The 17845-nt window shown below is 39.2% G+C and overlaps 2 protein-coding genes across 5 annotated transcripts; one reads left to right on the forward strand and one right to left on the reverse strand.

Moving 5' to 3' along the window:
• Positions 1 to 982: 982 nt before the first annotated feature.
• LOC109976795 (barrier-to-autointegration factor) lies at positions 983 to 3144 on the reverse strand. Of its 4 annotated transcripts, none has more exons than XM_020626791.3 (4): positions 3052 to 3144; positions 2829 to 2907; positions 1598 to 1724; positions 983 to 1384 (listed from the first exon to the last, which is right to left on the reverse strand). In XM_020626791.3, the coding sequence occupies exons 3-4, from the start codon at positions 1721 to 1723 to the stop codon at positions 1238 to 1240; spliced, it is 273 nt and encodes a 90-aa protein (XP_020482447.1). In that variant the 5' UTR covers position 1724; positions 2829 to 2907; positions 3052 to 3144; the 3' UTR covers positions 983 to 1237. The 4 variants fall into 4 exon arrangements, with proteins under 4 accessions (XP_020482447.1, XP_020482436.1, XP_029131398.1 ...); XM_020626780.3 differs by having other exon boundaries at positions 1598 to 1727; XM_029275565.2 differs by having other exon boundaries at positions 3033 to 3135.
• Positions 3145 to 4398: 1254 nt separating this feature from the next.
• pygb (phosphorylase, glycogen; brain) lies at positions 4399 to 17055 on the forward strand. The gene is made up of 20 exons (XM_020626433.3): positions 4399 to 4761; positions 6895 to 6996; positions 7241 to 7319; positions 7995 to 8098; positions 8259 to 8390; positions 8731 to 8842; positions 9914 to 9996; positions 10482 to 10625; positions 10856 to 10948; positions 11104 to 11250; positions 12189 to 12352; positions 12995 to 13109; positions 13327 to 13428; positions 13617 to 13764; positions 14039 to 14097; positions 14202 to 14343; positions 14858 to 15065; positions 15288 to 15422; positions 15754 to 15820; positions 16098 to 17055. The coding sequence occupies exons 1-20, from the start codon at positions 4519 to 4521 to the stop codon at positions 16260 to 16262; spliced, it is 2544 nt and encodes an 847-aa protein (XP_020482089.1). The 5' UTR covers positions 4399 to 4518; the 3' UTR covers positions 16263 to 17055.
• Positions 17056 to 17845: the final 790 nt, after the last annotated feature.

Consider the following 17845-nt stretch of genomic DNA (forward strand, 5'->3'; position numbering starts at 1 on the left):
TTTATTATTTGAGCTGAAACTAATAAGAACAGAGTGAAGGTTGAGTGCAGTTCAGGTTTTAAATACCATTAAGAGTAACAAAGACGAAGCAGCAAGTTGAGATGAAAATGTCTTGTTTTTATGTTGAGTTGTACTTGAAAGTCTGAGTTGACAGCTATCCATTTATTTGGTGACTACATTTAGATAGATAGGATAGATAGACAGGTGTGCTTCGTTGAATCCAAAATGGGAAATAGTTTTCTTAATGCAGGTTAACAGTAAATAACATCCATCTGGTTATATGGTTATATATATATATATGGTTATATATCTGTCACTAGTCAATAACAGGGCTGACATGAAGACAGACAAGTAGTAACACTCACATCTACAGACAATTTAGAGTCACCAGTTAACATAAAGAGCATGTCTTTGGACTGTGGGAGGAGGAAGGCAGAGTATCTGGAGGGACCCCACACATGCACAGGGAGAACATGTAAACCCGTGTATGAAAGGCCCTGTCTGATGGGGGATTTGAACCAGGAACCTTCTCGCTGTGAGGCAACAGTGTAGAAGTAAATTGTTCATAAGGAATAAATACAGAGAATAAACCCTAACAATGGAAGAAAAATATATACATAAGAAATTTTACTAAATGGTATTGAAAATAGTCGCTCGTACTAAAATATAAAGTATCTGAAATGTAAACATACTTTACTTGGATTTAGAAGTGAATTGGCATTACAGTGGTCAGTTATTTAAATATATAACAAATAAAATGATCAGAAGCACAAAAGTGCAAATACGTAAAAATGTGACTATGTGCAGATACATAGTTCGAAGCTGATCTTTTTTTTTTTTAAAACACATCCACAAAAGTTCTCTTCAGGCTCTTCAACACCAAGACAAAAACTGGAGACCTCAAAGCGTTGGTCCTTTAGCAATGAATGGTTTCTACAGGCTGAAAAGAGCCAGATGGAGAAAAAAAGCTGCAACACTGAACTGTTTGGACATAGTGCTTTTATTCATGTAAACGTTGCCCGATTAAACTCGTAAAATCAATACACTTGTCAAGGAGCTGTGACATCACAGTCGCCCAGCAGGAAAGAGGCAGATAATTCCCCTGAAAACATTTTAACAGCAGCAGCAGCAGCATCAGCCAACAGACAGATATGGGCTCTCACCATAGCTTCAGAAGCAGAAAGCAAGCAAACAGTGGAAGAAGAGCGTGGCGGGGTCTAAGTGAGGGGGCGGAGTCTCAGAGGAAGGCGTCACACCACTCCCTTAAGCACTGAGCGCAGGTGCCGGATTGGCGAGAGTTTGCTCCTGTTACATCTTTTAGCCAATCGCTAAACATCTCTGTGTCTTTCTTTAATAGCAGGAACTGACCCAGAACCACATAGGCCTAAAAAAATACAAGAAACAGAAAAACAAATCATTTTAAAATGCGCACACACATATCTGATAACTTATATATATATATACACACACACACACACACACACACGTTGTGACTGTGCTATCTGCACTGCGTCAGATTTTGATTCTGTTGTTGCCTATAGTGGACACTGCAGACTGAGTGCAGCATGACAATTGTGTTTCTGTGTGTTTTCCAGACCTTGTCAAAGCCCTGATCCTCCAGCTGCTTCCCCAGTACCACTCCGATCCCCGACAGAGCTGTCACATGTTTGTCTCCCATCGGCTCCCCGACAAAATCCCGGTGCTTCTGAGATGTAGTCGACATTCTTCTGGAGATCATGTTGAGCAGAACCCCAAGTCAGATAGTTATATAATCTCAGGTTCAATTATCTATCATTCAACTTAAATCTATGAAACTATAGTTATTACAGCTCCTTTAATGTGACGCTCTGCTGCAAAGCAAAGACATTTTAATTATTGACATTAATGTTTAATTGATGTAATCAGTTACCAATAAAAATCCTGCCAATGATCGTTTCTTCAAACCATTAAGGGTTTAACCCCTAAAGTGACAGAGACATTTTTAATTTACTTGGCCGCTTTTCTAAGACCAGAAAAATCTTCTTTTTTTTTAATTAGTCTTAAACCATGAGAAATCAGTAAAATACATATTTTTTCAATGTTTTTTTAATTACATTTCTTTTCTTATATCTTTTTGTCTAATTTTGTTTTAAATATGGCAAGTTATTTACTCTAGTTGTACGGAAAAAAAAACTCTAAAATCGTATTAGATAAATATCCTAATAAATGTACTAATAAAAGTATAGTTGGTGATATTATCAATAAGATTAAGTAATAGTATGAAAATAGTGATAAATAAAAAAAACAGTTGTCTCTAAAATAACTATACATGTAATGTTTGGAGACATTTGTTACCATTCATACCAATAAAGCATCTTGAACTTGAAAGTGCAGTAAAAAGTACAATATTTACCACACATGAGATTCCCTAACATGTTACTTAAAGATGTATAAGTAGAAAGTAATTTAAGGAAAGTATGTTGAGATTTTCCAAGGGTACAGTTGCCTACTTTCAATCCTCAGTGTGACTCAGTGTGACAGCTGATTTAAATCCACAGCTCTGAAAAATCAACATACACTGAATAGTTTAACATGAGCCTATACTTGACTGTTTAGTTAGCTAAATGAATTGTAGAAATGTTTAATATTTAGCGTGTAGGCCTACTAGATATTTGTATTTGACATTATTTATCTGACACGATATGCTGGAGTCTCTCAGTGAAACCAGTAAAACCAGTGACACCAGTAAAACAGCTGCTCTGGCGGAACCAGACTGCAGGTTTAAGCTGGACTTTGGTCCCACAGTGTGTCCAGAGACCAGCCATGACCAGCACGGAGAGCTCTCTCACCTTCTGGTTTGGACCTGCTGAAGGTGGATGGGTTCAGGTGCGGGAGGATCAGGAGGCTTCAGACACAGAGAGGCGAGAACTGTACAGAGAAACACAGTTTAAACACAGTATGATAAACACAAGTGAAAACATTTTTTATACATAAACTCAACAAACACCATGGCAGGGTTAGCTTGTAGCCATGCGCTTAGCAGTTTGGCTCACCTGGGCTCAGAAAACTCACCAAACTTCACGAAGAACCCGCGAGAAAACTTTTTTTGTTGTTTCGGCGCTTTATTCTGAAACCCGGAAATACCAGCGATGTTGCGTGTAGCAATTTGACTTACGTCATGACGCAAACCGTTCAAAGGAGGTTTTTTGTTAAGCTAGATAGATATAATCTTTATTATCATTGTATACAAGGACACAACGAAACTTCGTGAGCAGCAATCCTAAACAGCAGCGTTTACAAAAAACAACAACAACAAAAATATATTTGAGGTGATATGAAAGAGAAATATGCAAAAAGTGGCCAGAGCAATTGCTGTTCAGTGAATGAATGATAATAATAATAAATAAATAGACAGTTGTGATGACTGAAAGAATATATACAGTTATTATTTTGCAGTGACTGATTAGGTAAACACATATACATATATAGAGAGATATAGTGCAAATAAGTGAAGCTATAGTGTAGTGAAAGAGTATATACAGTTATTATTGTGCAGTGACTGGATGAGTAAATAAACAGTCAATAAACAGTAAATACAGTAAATAAACATAAAAGATGAGTCACTCTGAAAATGAATCATCACTTTCACTACTAAAATTGAATTGACCATTTCTGGAAACATAGAAGGGCAGCCTATATTTGACACATCTTTACGGTATTACATTTATAAAATCACACAGATTAGTCCCTGTCTGTATCATATAAGGCTACATCCCCGGAATTTTCATCTTTTTAACAAATGTACAGTGTCTTTGAGTTTCTGAGAAGCGCTTATAAATAAAATGTATTATTATTATTATTATTGTTATTATTATTATTATTATTATTATTACTATTATTATTACTATTATTATTGTTATTATTATTATTGTTGTTGTTGTTGTTGTTGTTGTAATAATAATAATAATAATAATAATAATTATTATTATTATTCCTATTATTATCTATTTATACAAAAACATTAAAACTACTTGCTGCATTATCTAATAGACGAAGAATAGCATTTAAGAAATCTGGGGCGAATGCATAGTCTGCATGAAACAACTTAAATTACAAGCTAAATAGGCCTATTAACATCTTAATCCAATCATGAACACTGGAACAATAACAAACCAGTCAATGTATGTTTACCGATCATACATTCCCGTTGGACGAACTGCGAAAGAGGAAGGGACACCTTTTTTTTTTTGGTGAAGGAAAAAGATGCAATCGGAGCAGATGTATTTTGGACCTCCGAGGGATCACCAGAGTGAGATGTCTTCCTCTGACTCTCTTTGTGAGGCGTGCTACACATGGACCCGCCCTCTCTGACAACAGGGGTCCCTCCCCATCCATTTCCAATGCTGTCAAAGTTTTGAGTGGGCGGGGCTGTGAGTTGTCTTCCTGATACCTGCAAGGTGTTTACCACTCTCTGCAGGCACAGCTCACCCCCGAGTCTCGCTCTCTTTGCAACTTCATCCCGGCTACTTTTGACGAATCATGGCAACGCCGTTGACTGACCAGGAGAAGCGGAAGCAGATCAGTGTCCGGGGGATTGCCGGACTCGGAGACGTGGGAGAGATCATGCGGAGTTTTAACCGACACCTTCACTTCACCCTGGTGAAGGACAGGAACGTAGCGACGCCTCGGGACTATTACTTCGCCCTAGCCCACACCGTCCGGGACCACTTGGTGGGCCGCTGGATCCGCACCCAGCAGTACTACTACGAAAAGGACCCCAAGGTTGGTTTGCTGAACTCCTTTGAAAAAAAAATATGTGGCTGTCATATTTCTTCAATTATCTAACCATGCGAACAAGTCGAAAACATGACCAGGCCTGCATTAAGACGTACCAGACATCCAACCAATATAATGTAGGCTACATGTGTCACTAAGAAGCCAGGTCTGAAACTTTGTTCCAGAGGGCCTGGAAAGTCTTGCGAGCCAGTTGTAAAACACAACATTTGGTCTTTACATTGCCATGTTCCAAGTATTTTTAAGTGCCGAAAGTAGCAGAGGCCAATATCAATCTCAAAAATAGACCTCTTGTTTGAGTCACACTTTTTTTTAAAGTTCATTAGTGCAATGATAAACTATTACCCTTTAAACTGGAGTTTGAGTTGACTGTTTCTATGACCTTCTCTTCACCCAGTTGTCTTATTTGGAGAGAGTCTAAATGTTAAAACCACAATGACTTTTAATGAGGTGTTGCGTGACCTGCAGGGGATATGTGGTCTTTGATGGGGATAAATTCAACCATTCAAATACATTACATTTGTAATATGCCATTGATTATTGTTCAAAAGTACAGAATGCATGTTCACTGTTGTACTATAAGGGTGAAGTACATTGGTTATTATGGGTGTTAGAGTGTAGGACTTGTATGGAGCTATTCAGTAAATATCAGTCTTGATAGAAAGAGAAGTGTCCCATATAGATGCATATAAAGAACATTTAGGAACCAAAGTTAGTCAGAGAACTTTGTTGTTTTCTGGTCTGTCAGTGTGATCAGTACAGTAGATTTCCAGTGGGATGTATTGTGTCAGGACGCAGGACGGAGGGTGTCTCTTTGCAACTTTATGCACTCCTAAAAGTCCAGGAAGCAAACTATGGTTGCTGCGAGATCATACAGATGTTCCAGCTGTATCACCTTATAAGTAGTTTCTCTGCAGGTAATTCTGCAGTTAGTTCTGGAGGATGTAGCAGTGTTGTCTGTCAGGCTGATGCTACAGTATGTTAGAGGGGAGTCTGGAAAATGAAGAAAATAAGTATCTTACAAGAAAACAATCAATCACAAACACAAAACAACACATGAGTCAAATGAAGTTTTCTGATAAAAGCACAGCAGGAATAACAAGGAGTAGAAACTGAGTGAAGACTTAAGAAGAACATATAATGTTTAACACTAAGTCAGTGTAAAAGCACCTGAACACCAACCTGTGAGGAGGAAACAGTCACAGGTTTAGGTTTGGTATCAGATTTTGTTCAAGACCTAAATGTCAAAAATGTGTTTCCTGATCAGATCATTATTTTACCTAAAAAAAAAAAACACCTTCCTGTTGTACAGGTCTTGTTATTTTGTGGAAACAAACTGATTTGAACACTTCCTGTTCACTCCTAGTTCTTCCCACTCTTTGTGCATTGTGCCTGTTTAGTTGGTTATTCCATTCAGTGTATTTAGTTTTTTCATATATTATTGCGTAAAGTTTATTCAGGGCTCATGTATTATTTAGGCAAAATATAAAACAGAAGAATTTATGTCTAGATGTTTAACTCGGGCAACAAGAATGTGAAGCTGTGAAATGATCGTGGGGAAACACAAGAATGAAGTCGTATAAAATAGTACTCTAATGAATCCCTTTAAATGTTCCTAATCACAGTAGCTGAGTAAATGTACTTAATAACTTCCCACTGCTTTGAAAGATACTTTTATCATGCAGGTGTTGATAACTCATTTAATGAGCCAGTTTCACTGTACTGGCTGTGTGTGCTTAGACTTGCATGGCTTAATCTTTGAGACAAGCATATGCTACTGGCAGGATCAACCAGGAAGCCCGGAACACGGACACCGGCTTATCTTTCTCTTTATTTAGTTGTGGTGTGATACGGACACTTTTCCTGCTTGCTGATGTAATATCTGCAGAGCTGTCAACAATCAGATAACAAGAAGGGAAACAAACAAACTTCCTCCTGATTTCCACTTCTCAAGATGTGACGTTGATTTAGAGATCCAGCGAAATGTATCTTTATGATAATTCAAGATGAATATCAAGGATTTGTTGTTTGTATTGTTAAACTGTCGATATAGTTTGATGTCGGATGTCACAGATTTGAAACACATTTTGACTCAGGATCTGTGCTGCTGTGTTTCCTCAGAGGGTTTACTATCTGTCTCTGGAGTTCTACATGGGCAGAACGCTGCAGAACACCATGATCAACCTGGGCCTGCAGAACGCCTGCGATGAGGCCATCTATCAGGTAATTATTCACACCTGTTTTTCTAACCCACATTAAGTTATCACACCTCAACTAGTGTTTTTACCAAATAACAGAACAAAGTCATATTTTTGTTTTTGTTTTGGAACATTAAGATTTGAAATCTGATATTTGTAACTTCCTTATAGTTTCACAACAACCAGGAAGTAGACACAAAACACCTGAAAACACACTGATAACTAACAGGCGTGTGCGTGTGCGTGTGCGTGTGTGTGTGTGTGTGTAGCTGGGTTTGGACATGGAGGAGTTGGAGGAGATTGAGGAGGACGCTGGTCTGGGTAATGGAGGACTGGGACGACTAGCAGGTAATCACTCACATGTTCTATTTCCATACTTGTGAGGACACTTGCTAACATGTAAAACCTCTGTGTAGAAAAATATTTTTTTTAAAAGTGTTGGTATGAGAAAAGACACTGTGGCAGGAAGTGGTGTACACTGACGTGTTAACACTCACACCACCTGGGGCACTGGTGCCGCAATGGTTAGTGCACCCACCCCATGTATGGAGGCTGTCATCTCAAGCGGGCGGCCCGGGTTCACATCCCACCTGTGGCCTCTGCATGGCCACTGTCCTATCTCTCCATTAAAGGCACAAAAAAAACATTACACGGCCCTTTGAAGAAGTGACAGCTTTAGAAAAATGTCTCCACTTTAAACCAACCTGCTTACTTTGTTCATAAGTCTCCACATCACAAACATCACTGTGCCCAAACATCCGCTGTTTCTCAAAAATGCTCTCACTAACTAAAACTGCCTCTCTTCAACAAAAACAGCTCGCAATTCAGTTAAAGACCTTTTATCTCAGCCTCAACATTATTCTCGTTTCTGAAGCCCTGAGTCGGTCTGTAAAATATCTCAAGTTAAACATCTATTTAATTCTTATCTAAATTACTTGCTAAAGTATAGCCTTAAGATTCTGTCACACCCTCAATACCACCTTCCTTTCCTCAAAGTGTGTCACATCTTTGTCTTCTGGGCAGCGTGTTTCCTGGACTCTATGGCGACGCTTGGCCTGGCAGCGTACGGTTACGGTATTCGATATGAATTTGGCATCTTTAACCAGAAGATCAGAAGCGGGTGGCAGGTACAAACACACACACACACACACACACACACACACACACACACACACACACACACACACACACACACACACACACACACACACACACACACACACACACACAACACCAGGCTTTCAGGAGGTGTGTGATTGGCTCACATGCTGCTCTGCTCTCCTTCAGGCGGAGGAGGCAGATGATTGGTTGAGGTATGGGAATCCCTGGGAGAAGGCGAGACCAGAGTTCATGCTGCCGGTTCATTTCTACGGCCGGGTGGAGAGAACAGAGAGCGAAGTGAAGTGGGTCGACACACAGGTGAGAAACACACTGATCTGTTAACATGATTATAGAACATCAGATGATTCTAAAGTGAGGCCTGATCCGGAAAAGGAAATATATGTATACAACCTACATGTCGTACACCTAATGATTAAGCAGTTATTTGAGAAAGTAAAACTGCTGTCTTAAATATTAACATCTGTTTCATCTTTTAATCCAAATGTATCAGATGTATCAGTTAAAAACATTTTACTACTTCAACCTCTGACAGATTATTTAAATTAAGTCTTTTTATAATGCTGTGTTTGTGTTTAAACTTACTCTTTCAAACAAAATGAATTGAAGTTTAGAGTCATGCCTTTCTCTGTGGTTGTAGGTGGTGCTAGCGATGCCCTATGACACTCCAGTTCCTGGTTACCGTAACAACACGGTGAACACAATGAGACTGTGGTCGGCTAAAGCTCCAAACGACTTCAAACTGCAGGACTGTACGTCTGATTCTTCCTCATCATCATATTCAGATAAATTAGAAAACATTCAGTGTGTTCTTTCACTGTTTTTCAGGACAAACGGCAGAACCATATCAACAAATATAATAAACAACACATCATCTGCTGATAAACACATGCCGACAGTGTCTCCTAGTGGCAGCTGTGAGGCACTACAACAACAAACACTGCTGTTGATCTCAGACACATGAAATGTTTTGTAAAGCCAGTTCTGTACATCTATACCTATGATCTATACTTTAGTTGCATATCTGTACCGATGCAGTCCTGCAGAGACCAAAAACTGTCACATATCTAAATATTATTGTGCAGAGAAACTCCTCATTCCTGTGGGATAATGGCATGAACAAACCCACTGCATTAAAAACAAAGGGTTACATGTTATTACCTTTTCTGGGACTGCTTTTTAAGTTAGACCCCTGGAATGATCTTAATCTTTTATAAAGTTCAACTCATATTCAAAACTGAATATTTAATCTTTTTGCTCTTTTCTATGATGAAATATCTCCCAGAAGAATATCTATGGAAAAGAAGAGACATTGTTGCTAAAACATACTTGCTGCGCACATAAAAACTGTCATCAATATCTGTATTATGTTGATTGTTAGTTTTAGTGACTGACTAAAAACTAACAACACAACAATAAATTGCTTGATTTTGACAATAAACCAACAAATAAGTGAGTCCAACCCGTAGATTGTATAAAAGTAATAATAAATAAAAGGAAATAGAAGTCTGTGAAAAAGTCAAACCTACCTCCTGCTTTATTATTTGCTTCAGTAACCTTTTATTCCCCAATGAGTCATAATCACTAGTTCCACTATACCTCCAGACAGCATGATGCTCAGTTTGTACGTTTTGGCCCCATTTACAGTCAAATAGAAGATTACGCAGAGTATGCTGTGCTTAAAGACATGACGATCTGAAAATGTGTTGTTCGTAAAAGGGTCTACTTAAAGACTCTTTGGAGTACTGCTGAGACAGATAAACTCGGAGGTGATCTACAGCAGTGTTGGTTCTTCAGTCTGACTCTGCATCTCTGCTTCACAGTTAATGTTGGAGATTACATTGAAGCGGTTCTGGACAGAAACCTGGCAGAAAACATCTCCAGAGTCCTCTACCCCAACGACAACGTGAGTATACTTTTACAGTTTCTTTCCAGATTCTCATTTTTAAAGAAAAAAATAGAATCTGCTAATACTTGTTAATGAATTTTTACATATTAATTAACCTAGCCGTATATAATATCCTTAATACTGCGTTACCTGCTTCATTTTTTGTTAATTATGAATGCAAGACATTTGCTTGTGTCACTTTTCTCCAGGTATTAGTATTAGTACTTGTATAAAAGTCAAAGGTCTGCAGGAAATAAAAGCTTGTAACATTTCAAATTCAGACCTTCCTACAGAGCTTTTATCCTTTCGAACAAGATGAAACATCTGAGGAGTGATGTTTCTCTCTTTAAACAAAGAAAGGATCAAATATGCCTTTTGATAGTTTAGAAGCATACATTTCCTGATTCAGTTGATGAAACCTATATTTCTCTGTAAATTGAGATTGTGTTCTTCTGTTGATTACCAGGAAATAATGAAAATGCAGTGAAAGTGTCTGTGTGTAGTTTTTCGAGGGAAAGGAGCTGCGTCTGAAGCAGGAGTACTTTGTGGTCGCGGCCACGCTGCAGGACATCATCCGCAGGTTCAAATCCTCCAAGTTTGGCTGCAGAGACCCGGTGAGGACGTCCTTCGACACGTTCCCTGATAAGGTGAGACTTTGTTTCTGAGCTCATTAAAAATGCAATTTGAAGAAATACACAGGACAGCTATGCTACATCCACCTTATGATCTTACTGAATGCATTGATGTTCATTAGACTAGCAAACCACAGTGCTCTGTATTATAAGGTAATAACTGGCAGGCATCTCGTCTCCAGCCAGCAGCAGAATAGAAACATTTCTATCCATGATCGTGGCTCCTGTACTTCCTGTTCTGTCAGGTGGCGATCCAGCTGAACGACACCCACCCAGCTCTGGCAATCCCTGAACTGATGCGGATCCTGGTAGACATCGAGAAGTTGGACTGGGACAAGGTCTGAGCGCTGACTCACTTTACTCTTCATTTGGATTTGATTGATTGGATATCAGATTTTTAATTCAAGTGATCACATGGTCTCCATTAGAGGATGGATTTTCTCTCAGTGCAGTAAAGACTACCTGCTTATGCTGAGTGCGTGTGTGTGTTCAGGCCTGGGACATCACCCGTCGTACCTGTGCCTACACCAACCACACGGTGCTGCCTGAGGCGTTGGAGCGTTGGCCTGTGTTCTTGTTTGAACAACTGCTGCCCCGACACCTGCTCATCATCTATGAAATCAACCAGAGACACCTGAAAGTAAGTAAGGCTGAACTGGACTCTGCAGGGCACTACTGTGATACTTTGATATGTCACACTCTGCTCGACTTCGACTGTATATCATTAATGTCACCCTGAAAGAGAGACAATATCTAACTACTGATCTCAAATTCACAGATGAGACATTCTGTTTCTACTGGAAACACTGACTCCAGGCTGTGAAACTTTACTGGGTTCTTCTCATTTACTGCAGAGATCATCAGACATAACTGAGCTCTACTGCATTAATACCCACAGCTTAAAGCATGTTTCTACTGTTTCTACTATATTCAAATATGCAATTCTGTTATAGGACTCTACAGTAAATAGACGTCTAGTTTTAAGTCTCTAATGAGTTTTATCTAGAAACAGACTCATAACCTCACGATAACATAAAGCTATAAAATACACACTTCACTGAAACTATACTGACTTTTACTAAGAACATCCACAAACTATGATCCAAGACTCTACTGAGGTATAATCAAGACAGTGTGTGAAACATGGACAGCTTGAAACAAGACTACTCCTGCATGCATCCCAATATCTCTACAGCAGAATCGACAGCAAACATAGGCAGAAGACTGTTTCAAGTTTCTGACATTAAACTGAACAGAGTTCTACTTAATTTAGCTGCAAACACACTGAGATGTATTCACTGACTTCTTCTGACAAAAAAAAAAAAAACAGGCTTCTGGACAGAAAGAAACAGCCACCTTCAACTCAAATCTGCTTGATATTAATTCTCTGCATAGGACTCTAGTGCTTCTTCTGAGCTCTGCTTTTAAGCACAGTCACCTCAGCATTACAGAGATAGAGCACTTTCCTGCCAGACATTGAGTCTGTGAATCAGAGTTTTCCTGCGTCTGTGTCTAAAAATGACTTTTGTCCGATCGCTATAAAAACATGTCACAGTTAATTTACTGTGTCCCTCTCAGCGGATAGCGGCCATGTTCCCCGACGACACAGATCGTCTGCGTCGGATGTCTCTGATCGAGGAGGGAGACCCAAAGAGAATCAACATGGCTCACCTGTGTGTGGTCGGATCTCATGCTGTCAACGGAGTCGCTCAGATCCACTCAGACATCGTCAAGAGCACAGTGTGAGTCTATGAAACCACCAATCAGAACGAACACAGCCTTTGCTCTTTTATTCCACAGCTTTGGCTCCATTTCTGTTAAAAAAAATGTTTACACACAGAACAAATGAAGAGTTAGAAATAAAAGATTGGTTAAAGATTAAGCTACCAAATTGTTTTGTTATAATGAACTTTAATGTATTTCAGCTTTTATAATTGAGTTTAATGTTGCTAATGCATCAGTATTTTAACTTCAGGATCTTTATATTCATTCAGGGTCTTTATTTGTAATGTCTTTTTGTACTATTGTATCACTACCTTTACTAAAGTGAAACATTTCAATCCTTTTTCCATCCTGTTATTTGATGGTGTTTTAACAAGGTTGAAAGGAGAGAAAAAATTCAGTTAAATTCATAAACTGAGCATGAGAAGTGGACCACTGGTTTGTGGACTACTGTTTTGAAGCATAGTGGTCTGCATTTAGGCCTACTTGTTTTTGTGGCAGATATGTTCATTGATTGGACGAGAGGGCTGAGCTTGAGAGGAAAACCTTAATGCAAGAGCTTTATAGGTTAGCAAGGAACTTCAACAATGAACAGTAACAGTTAGATTCATTTCTCAGAGTGAACTGGTTCCTTTTAACAGCAGGATGTTTTGTTCCTGAAGGTTTAAAGACTTCCATGAAGTGGAACCGGAGAAGTTTCAAAATAAAACAAATGGCATCACTCCTCGCCGCTGGCTGCTACTGTGTAATCCCGGCCTGACTGACATCATCGTTGAGGTAACAACACACCTGTGACCAGCTGTGCAGGACGTTGTTGGTCTGATTGACATCCTAACAGGAGTCTGGAGGTTTTAGATCTTCAATGTTGTATACAAGTGATTCCTTAAACGTGTGTTAATGCAGATCTTTTACTTGTAGCAGAGTATTTTTACAGTGTGGTATTTTGTACTGTTACTGAAGTACAGGATCTAAATACTTCCTGTTTTTCCTGCAGAGAATCGGAGAAGACTTCCTGACTGATCTGTATCAACTCAAGGAGATTCTCCAGTTTGTAGACGATGAGGCTTTCATCAGAGACGTGGCCAAAGTCAAGCAGGTCTGTCTGTCTGTCTGTGTGTGTGTGTGTGTGTCTGTGTGTGTGTCTGTCTGTCTGTCTCTCTGTCTGTCTGTGTGTCTGTCTCACCTGTCTGTCTGTCACACCTGTCTGTCTGTCTGTCTGTCTGTCTCACTCACTCACCTGTTAGTTTTCCTTACCTCTCTGTCTCACCTTTCTTTGTCTACCAGGAGAACAAGCTAAAGTTTGCGTCCTTCCTGCAAGACCAGACTCAGGTGAAAGTGAACCCAGAGTCCATCTTTGACGTGCAGGTGAAGAGGATCCACGAGTATAAGAGGCAACTGCTCAGCTGTCTGCACGCCGTCATGCTCTACAACAGTAAGGCAGAGCGTCTGCAGAAAAGAAGCAACACAAGCTGACCCTTTAATGATAATGTCATAAAATCAGAAAACAGCCATACAAACAGATGTAATATAATAATAATGATAATAGAAATGAGCTGAAGTATAATTCAGTAAAAATATGAGTCTGTATAAGAGCAGTTGTCTTTTTTTAGTGTCAGTGTTCTGCCCCCTGCTGGTAGATCTGTGTCGAATGTTCACATAGTTTCACAATATTCATTTCACATGTGTTTCTTTTGTTTTGTTTTCAGGAATCAAACTGGAGCCCAACAGAGATTTTGTTCCCAGGACGGTGATGATCGGAGGAAAGGTTCGATCTGATTTCAAATCAATAAAGATGTGTCTACAGAATGCTGGAGTTTCACTTTGTTTAGTGTAGTTTTGATGGTGTTTTACGTCTCTCTTCCTCTACAGGCAGCTCCTGGTTACCACATGGCAAAGCTGATCATAAAACTGATCACCTCCGTGGGTCATGTGATAAACAACGACCCCGCAGTGGGAGACAAACTGAAAGTAATCTTTCTGGAAAACTACAAAGTGTCTTTGGCTGAGAGAGGTGAGAGGAGGAGGAGGAGGAACTGATCAAAAATGAAGTCAAAGTTTTCATTTTAAAATTCTGGGATGAGCTGAAACTTTCAGTCAGTTAATGGATATAAGAAGAAAATAAAGTTTTGGTTTTCTTTAAGGATCAGGACCAATCAAGATCTAAATCTTTAAATTTATTTTCGGCTAATAACAGACTCCGATCTTATTATTTTATATTTTATTATAAGTCTTAGTTAGCTACTCCTTAGTTTGATGAGTTGAAAATATTAACATTACATAATCAAATGATTACCAGGAGAGTTTGGCTCCTTAAAAGTAGATTGAAGAGCTCTCACTCTGTAAAACTTCTGCACAACCAGAGTCTCTCTGCGGTTTAAGACATACCAACAGAGTGGAGCTTCTTGCTTTACAGAAAATCTTTAGTAAAGTTCAGAAACAGGAAACAGACAACAGGATAGTTAACTTATGCCCTGAGTAACCAGAAGGTATGGACGACTTTGGGTGTGTGTGACTATTTGACTTAGTGATCCCGGCTGCTGACCTGTCGGAGCAGATCTCCACAGCGGGAACTGAAGCGTCAGGAACAGGAAACATGAAGTTCATGTTGAACGGCGCTCTAACTATCGGCACCATGGATGGAGCCACTGTGGAGATGGCGGAGGAGGCCGGGGAGGAAAACCTTTTCATCTTTGGCATGAGAGTGGACGACGTGGAGGAGATGGACAAGAAGGGGTGAGGAGGCTTTTACATCACTTCCTCTCTTCACAAAAATCCACCGTCAGCATCTGCAGTGTGACAGAAGCTGATGTGGTGCATTTATTGACAATGAGCTGAAACTGGATGCTATTCCTTTATCAGTTTAATTTGCTAATTATTCTTCATGTTAACTCATTAAGCTAGTAGGGAAAACATGGATCATAGTTGTCAGCCCTGTGATTGTTGTATTTTCTTAAGGTACAATGCCAGAGAGTACTATGAGCGTCTGCCGGAGCTGAAACTGGCTGTGGATCAGATCCAGAGCGGCTTCTTCAGTCCCACACAGCCTGAACTCTTCAAAGACCTGATCAACATGCTGATGAACCATGACAGGTTAAAAAAAAACAAAAAACAGTCTGTTTGTTGTGCGTGTTGTTGTTTATTTATTTAGTATTTTCATCCTGATTCAGTAAAACTGTAAGTGTTTTTACTCAGTATAAGATCACGAATCATGAAAAGAAACATTCCAACAGTCAGTCCAGGATGCATTAAGCCTCGCTTGGCATGAAAACTGGAAACAGGAGGAAACGGTCAGCCTGGTTTCATGAAGAAAAAGGAAAAATGCATCTTCTGACAACTCCAAACAAACGTCCTTTTTCTGTCTTGGCTTCTCAGTACTTTGTGCATAAGACCTCACTGTCTGTTCTCGATGTTCCTCGTCCAGGTTTAAGGTGTTTGCTGACTTTGAAGCCTACATCGCATGTCAGGAACGAGTCAGCGAGCTTTACAAGGTAGTATGTTTCTCTGTTCTAAAATTCAACAGTAAAGTTCTCCTTTCTTTAAAGATCTGTGACTAGCAAACCATTTCTTGATTCTATGATATCTACACACACACACACACGAGATATGACTTGCGTCTGAAAGTCTTTTGATAGGAACAGATTTATTCTTCAGAGTGTGAACCAAACATTTTCTATCGCAGTTGTTCACCTTTAGGTCTTTAACTGTGACAATACAATAAACCCTTCAAACCAAGAGATTGATTTCTGTCTTCTGGTTTTCCTTTAGAACCCCAAAGAGTGGACCAAGATGGTGATTCGCAACATTGCTGCCTCTGGAAAGTTCTCCAGCGACCGGACTATCTCCCAGTATGCCCGAGAAATCTGGGGGGTCGAACCGTCCGACGTGAAGATCCCACCGCCAAACGAGCCACCGTCTGAGTCCAGTAACTGAGGGGCTTGATCGCAGAGTCAAGTATATGGTCCACCTTCACAGCTGTTTGAATCTCTGAACAAACTCTGTAAAGTTAATAATCTGTTTTCTGAGATGCTCATGCTCAACACAAACCTTAAAGGGATACTTCACCCGTTGAAACATGAATCTGTGTTGACATTGGAGGTTAAAAACATCATGAACTCTTGTTTTAGTGAAAATTCCACTGAATCACTGGGAATCCATTTTACACTGTATCATCTATATGTTGATTTTTCTTTTTTTTTTTACTTTCATTCATAAAGCTTATGGTGCGGATGCTGTATTCATGTGGGATTATATTCATATTCATGGTCACACATGGTCATTTTAGGGTCAAAATTACACTGAATCAACAACAAAGCTCCATGTTGTTATTGTTGACAGTTACCTTTGTGTGTAAGCGCCTTTAACTACAGACTTTAAATGAAGTTAGCTCTCATATTCACTCTTTTTACTCATATTTTATATTCTTACAAAATCATATTTTTAAGTGCAAATGTTTCAGAAAAAAAAAAAAGTTTTCCTTTTAAAAAGTACCACTTGGACGTTGACATGAACAGGATCTCTTTTGGAAATAACAATAACTCAGACAATATGGAAGCTACAGAAATCCTTGATGTTAAAGGTTCCTGATGTGTTAAGGTGTTTCATTCAGAATCAGTTTACTCTGCATGAATGTAAGTCTGACCTTAAATTGTTTGTCAGTTTAAAAAGTACTGTATCGCCAGCACTTATGCCTGTTGCTGATCAATAAAACATGTTACATTTGTAATGTGGTTATGGATCTTTAATGTTGTATGTTCAGATTTGAGGCTGTTACATTAATAAAGCCTCTGAGCAAAGCCATGTAGTGACAACAGAACAAACGGTAGCATCGTGTCCCAGGAGTCCACACACTAAGTTATTGATGCAGAATATACTGTATATCCAACTTCAGTCTTCCTCCTTTTATATTTTCCCTGCTTGCTTCAGGTAAACATAACTTTAAATTCCCCACAGCACATCATCCATAACGTTAAACAATGATTAAAGCATGGCAGCATGCTGTGGATGAGGCTTTATGCTTGGTCTGAATTTACACTGCTGGTGTAAACCTTATTGGAGCCCTTAAAGTCGATGATGTTTGACAAGATAAGTGAAATTTACTTGCAGTAAAAGATCTTCCTAAGAAAACCCAATTATACTTGAAAAGATCATCTAGACTTTGTAATTTGAAGCAAGTGGCCCAGGTTCAAATCCGGCCTATGGCTCCTTTTTACGCATGTCATTCCCCACATGTCATTGTCCTGTGTCTCAAATGAAGGCATAGAAAGCCCCAAAATAAATATTTAAAAATACTATAATTAGACTTAGACTTACTTTTTTCATAGACCTCAATTAATTTTTCTTTGGCTTTGGTCAAAAGATAAAGTGGTCTAAGTCCTAAATGCAGGTCTTTAAGTTTAAGAGCCCTACAATGTGTGCAGTTGTCATGTTGGATTAAACGGTGGTCCTGAAAGTGGTTTGAGAATTTACTTGTACTTCTCTGTCAGCATTCCTCTGGTGTTTTATTTGCAGCTGCT

The sequence above is a fragment of the Labrus bergylta genome, chromosome 10 (assembly GCF_963930695.1).
Source record: "Labrus bergylta chromosome 10, fLabBer1.1, whole genome shotgun sequence".
NCBI classification, from domain to species: Eukaryota; Metazoa; Chordata; class Actinopteri; order Labriformes; family Labridae; genus Labrus; species Labrus bergylta.

Bases quoted from the DNA above. Each gene is read 5' to 3' on its own strand.
- LOC109976795 (XM_020626791.3), bottom strand. From the start codon at position 1,723: ATGTCGACTACATCTCAGAAGCACCGGGATTTTGTCGGGGAGCCGATG. The intron at 1,385-1,597 runs GTCTGGAAAACA...GTATTTTTTTAG, and splicing joins AGGATCAGGGCTTTGACAAG to GCCTATGTGGTTCTGGGTCA.
- pygb (XM_020626433.3), top strand. From the start codon at position 4,519: ATGGCAACGCCGTTGACTGACCAGGAGAAGCGGAAGCAGATCAGTGTC. The intron at 11,251-12,188 runs GTAAGTAAGGCT...TGTCCCTCTCAG, and splicing joins TCAACCAGAGACACCTGAAA to CGGATAGCGGCCATGTTCCC. The intron at 13,765-14,038 runs GTAAGGCAGAGC...TTTTGTTTTCAG, and splicing joins CGCCGTCATGCTCTACAACA to GAATCAAACTGGAGCCCAAC.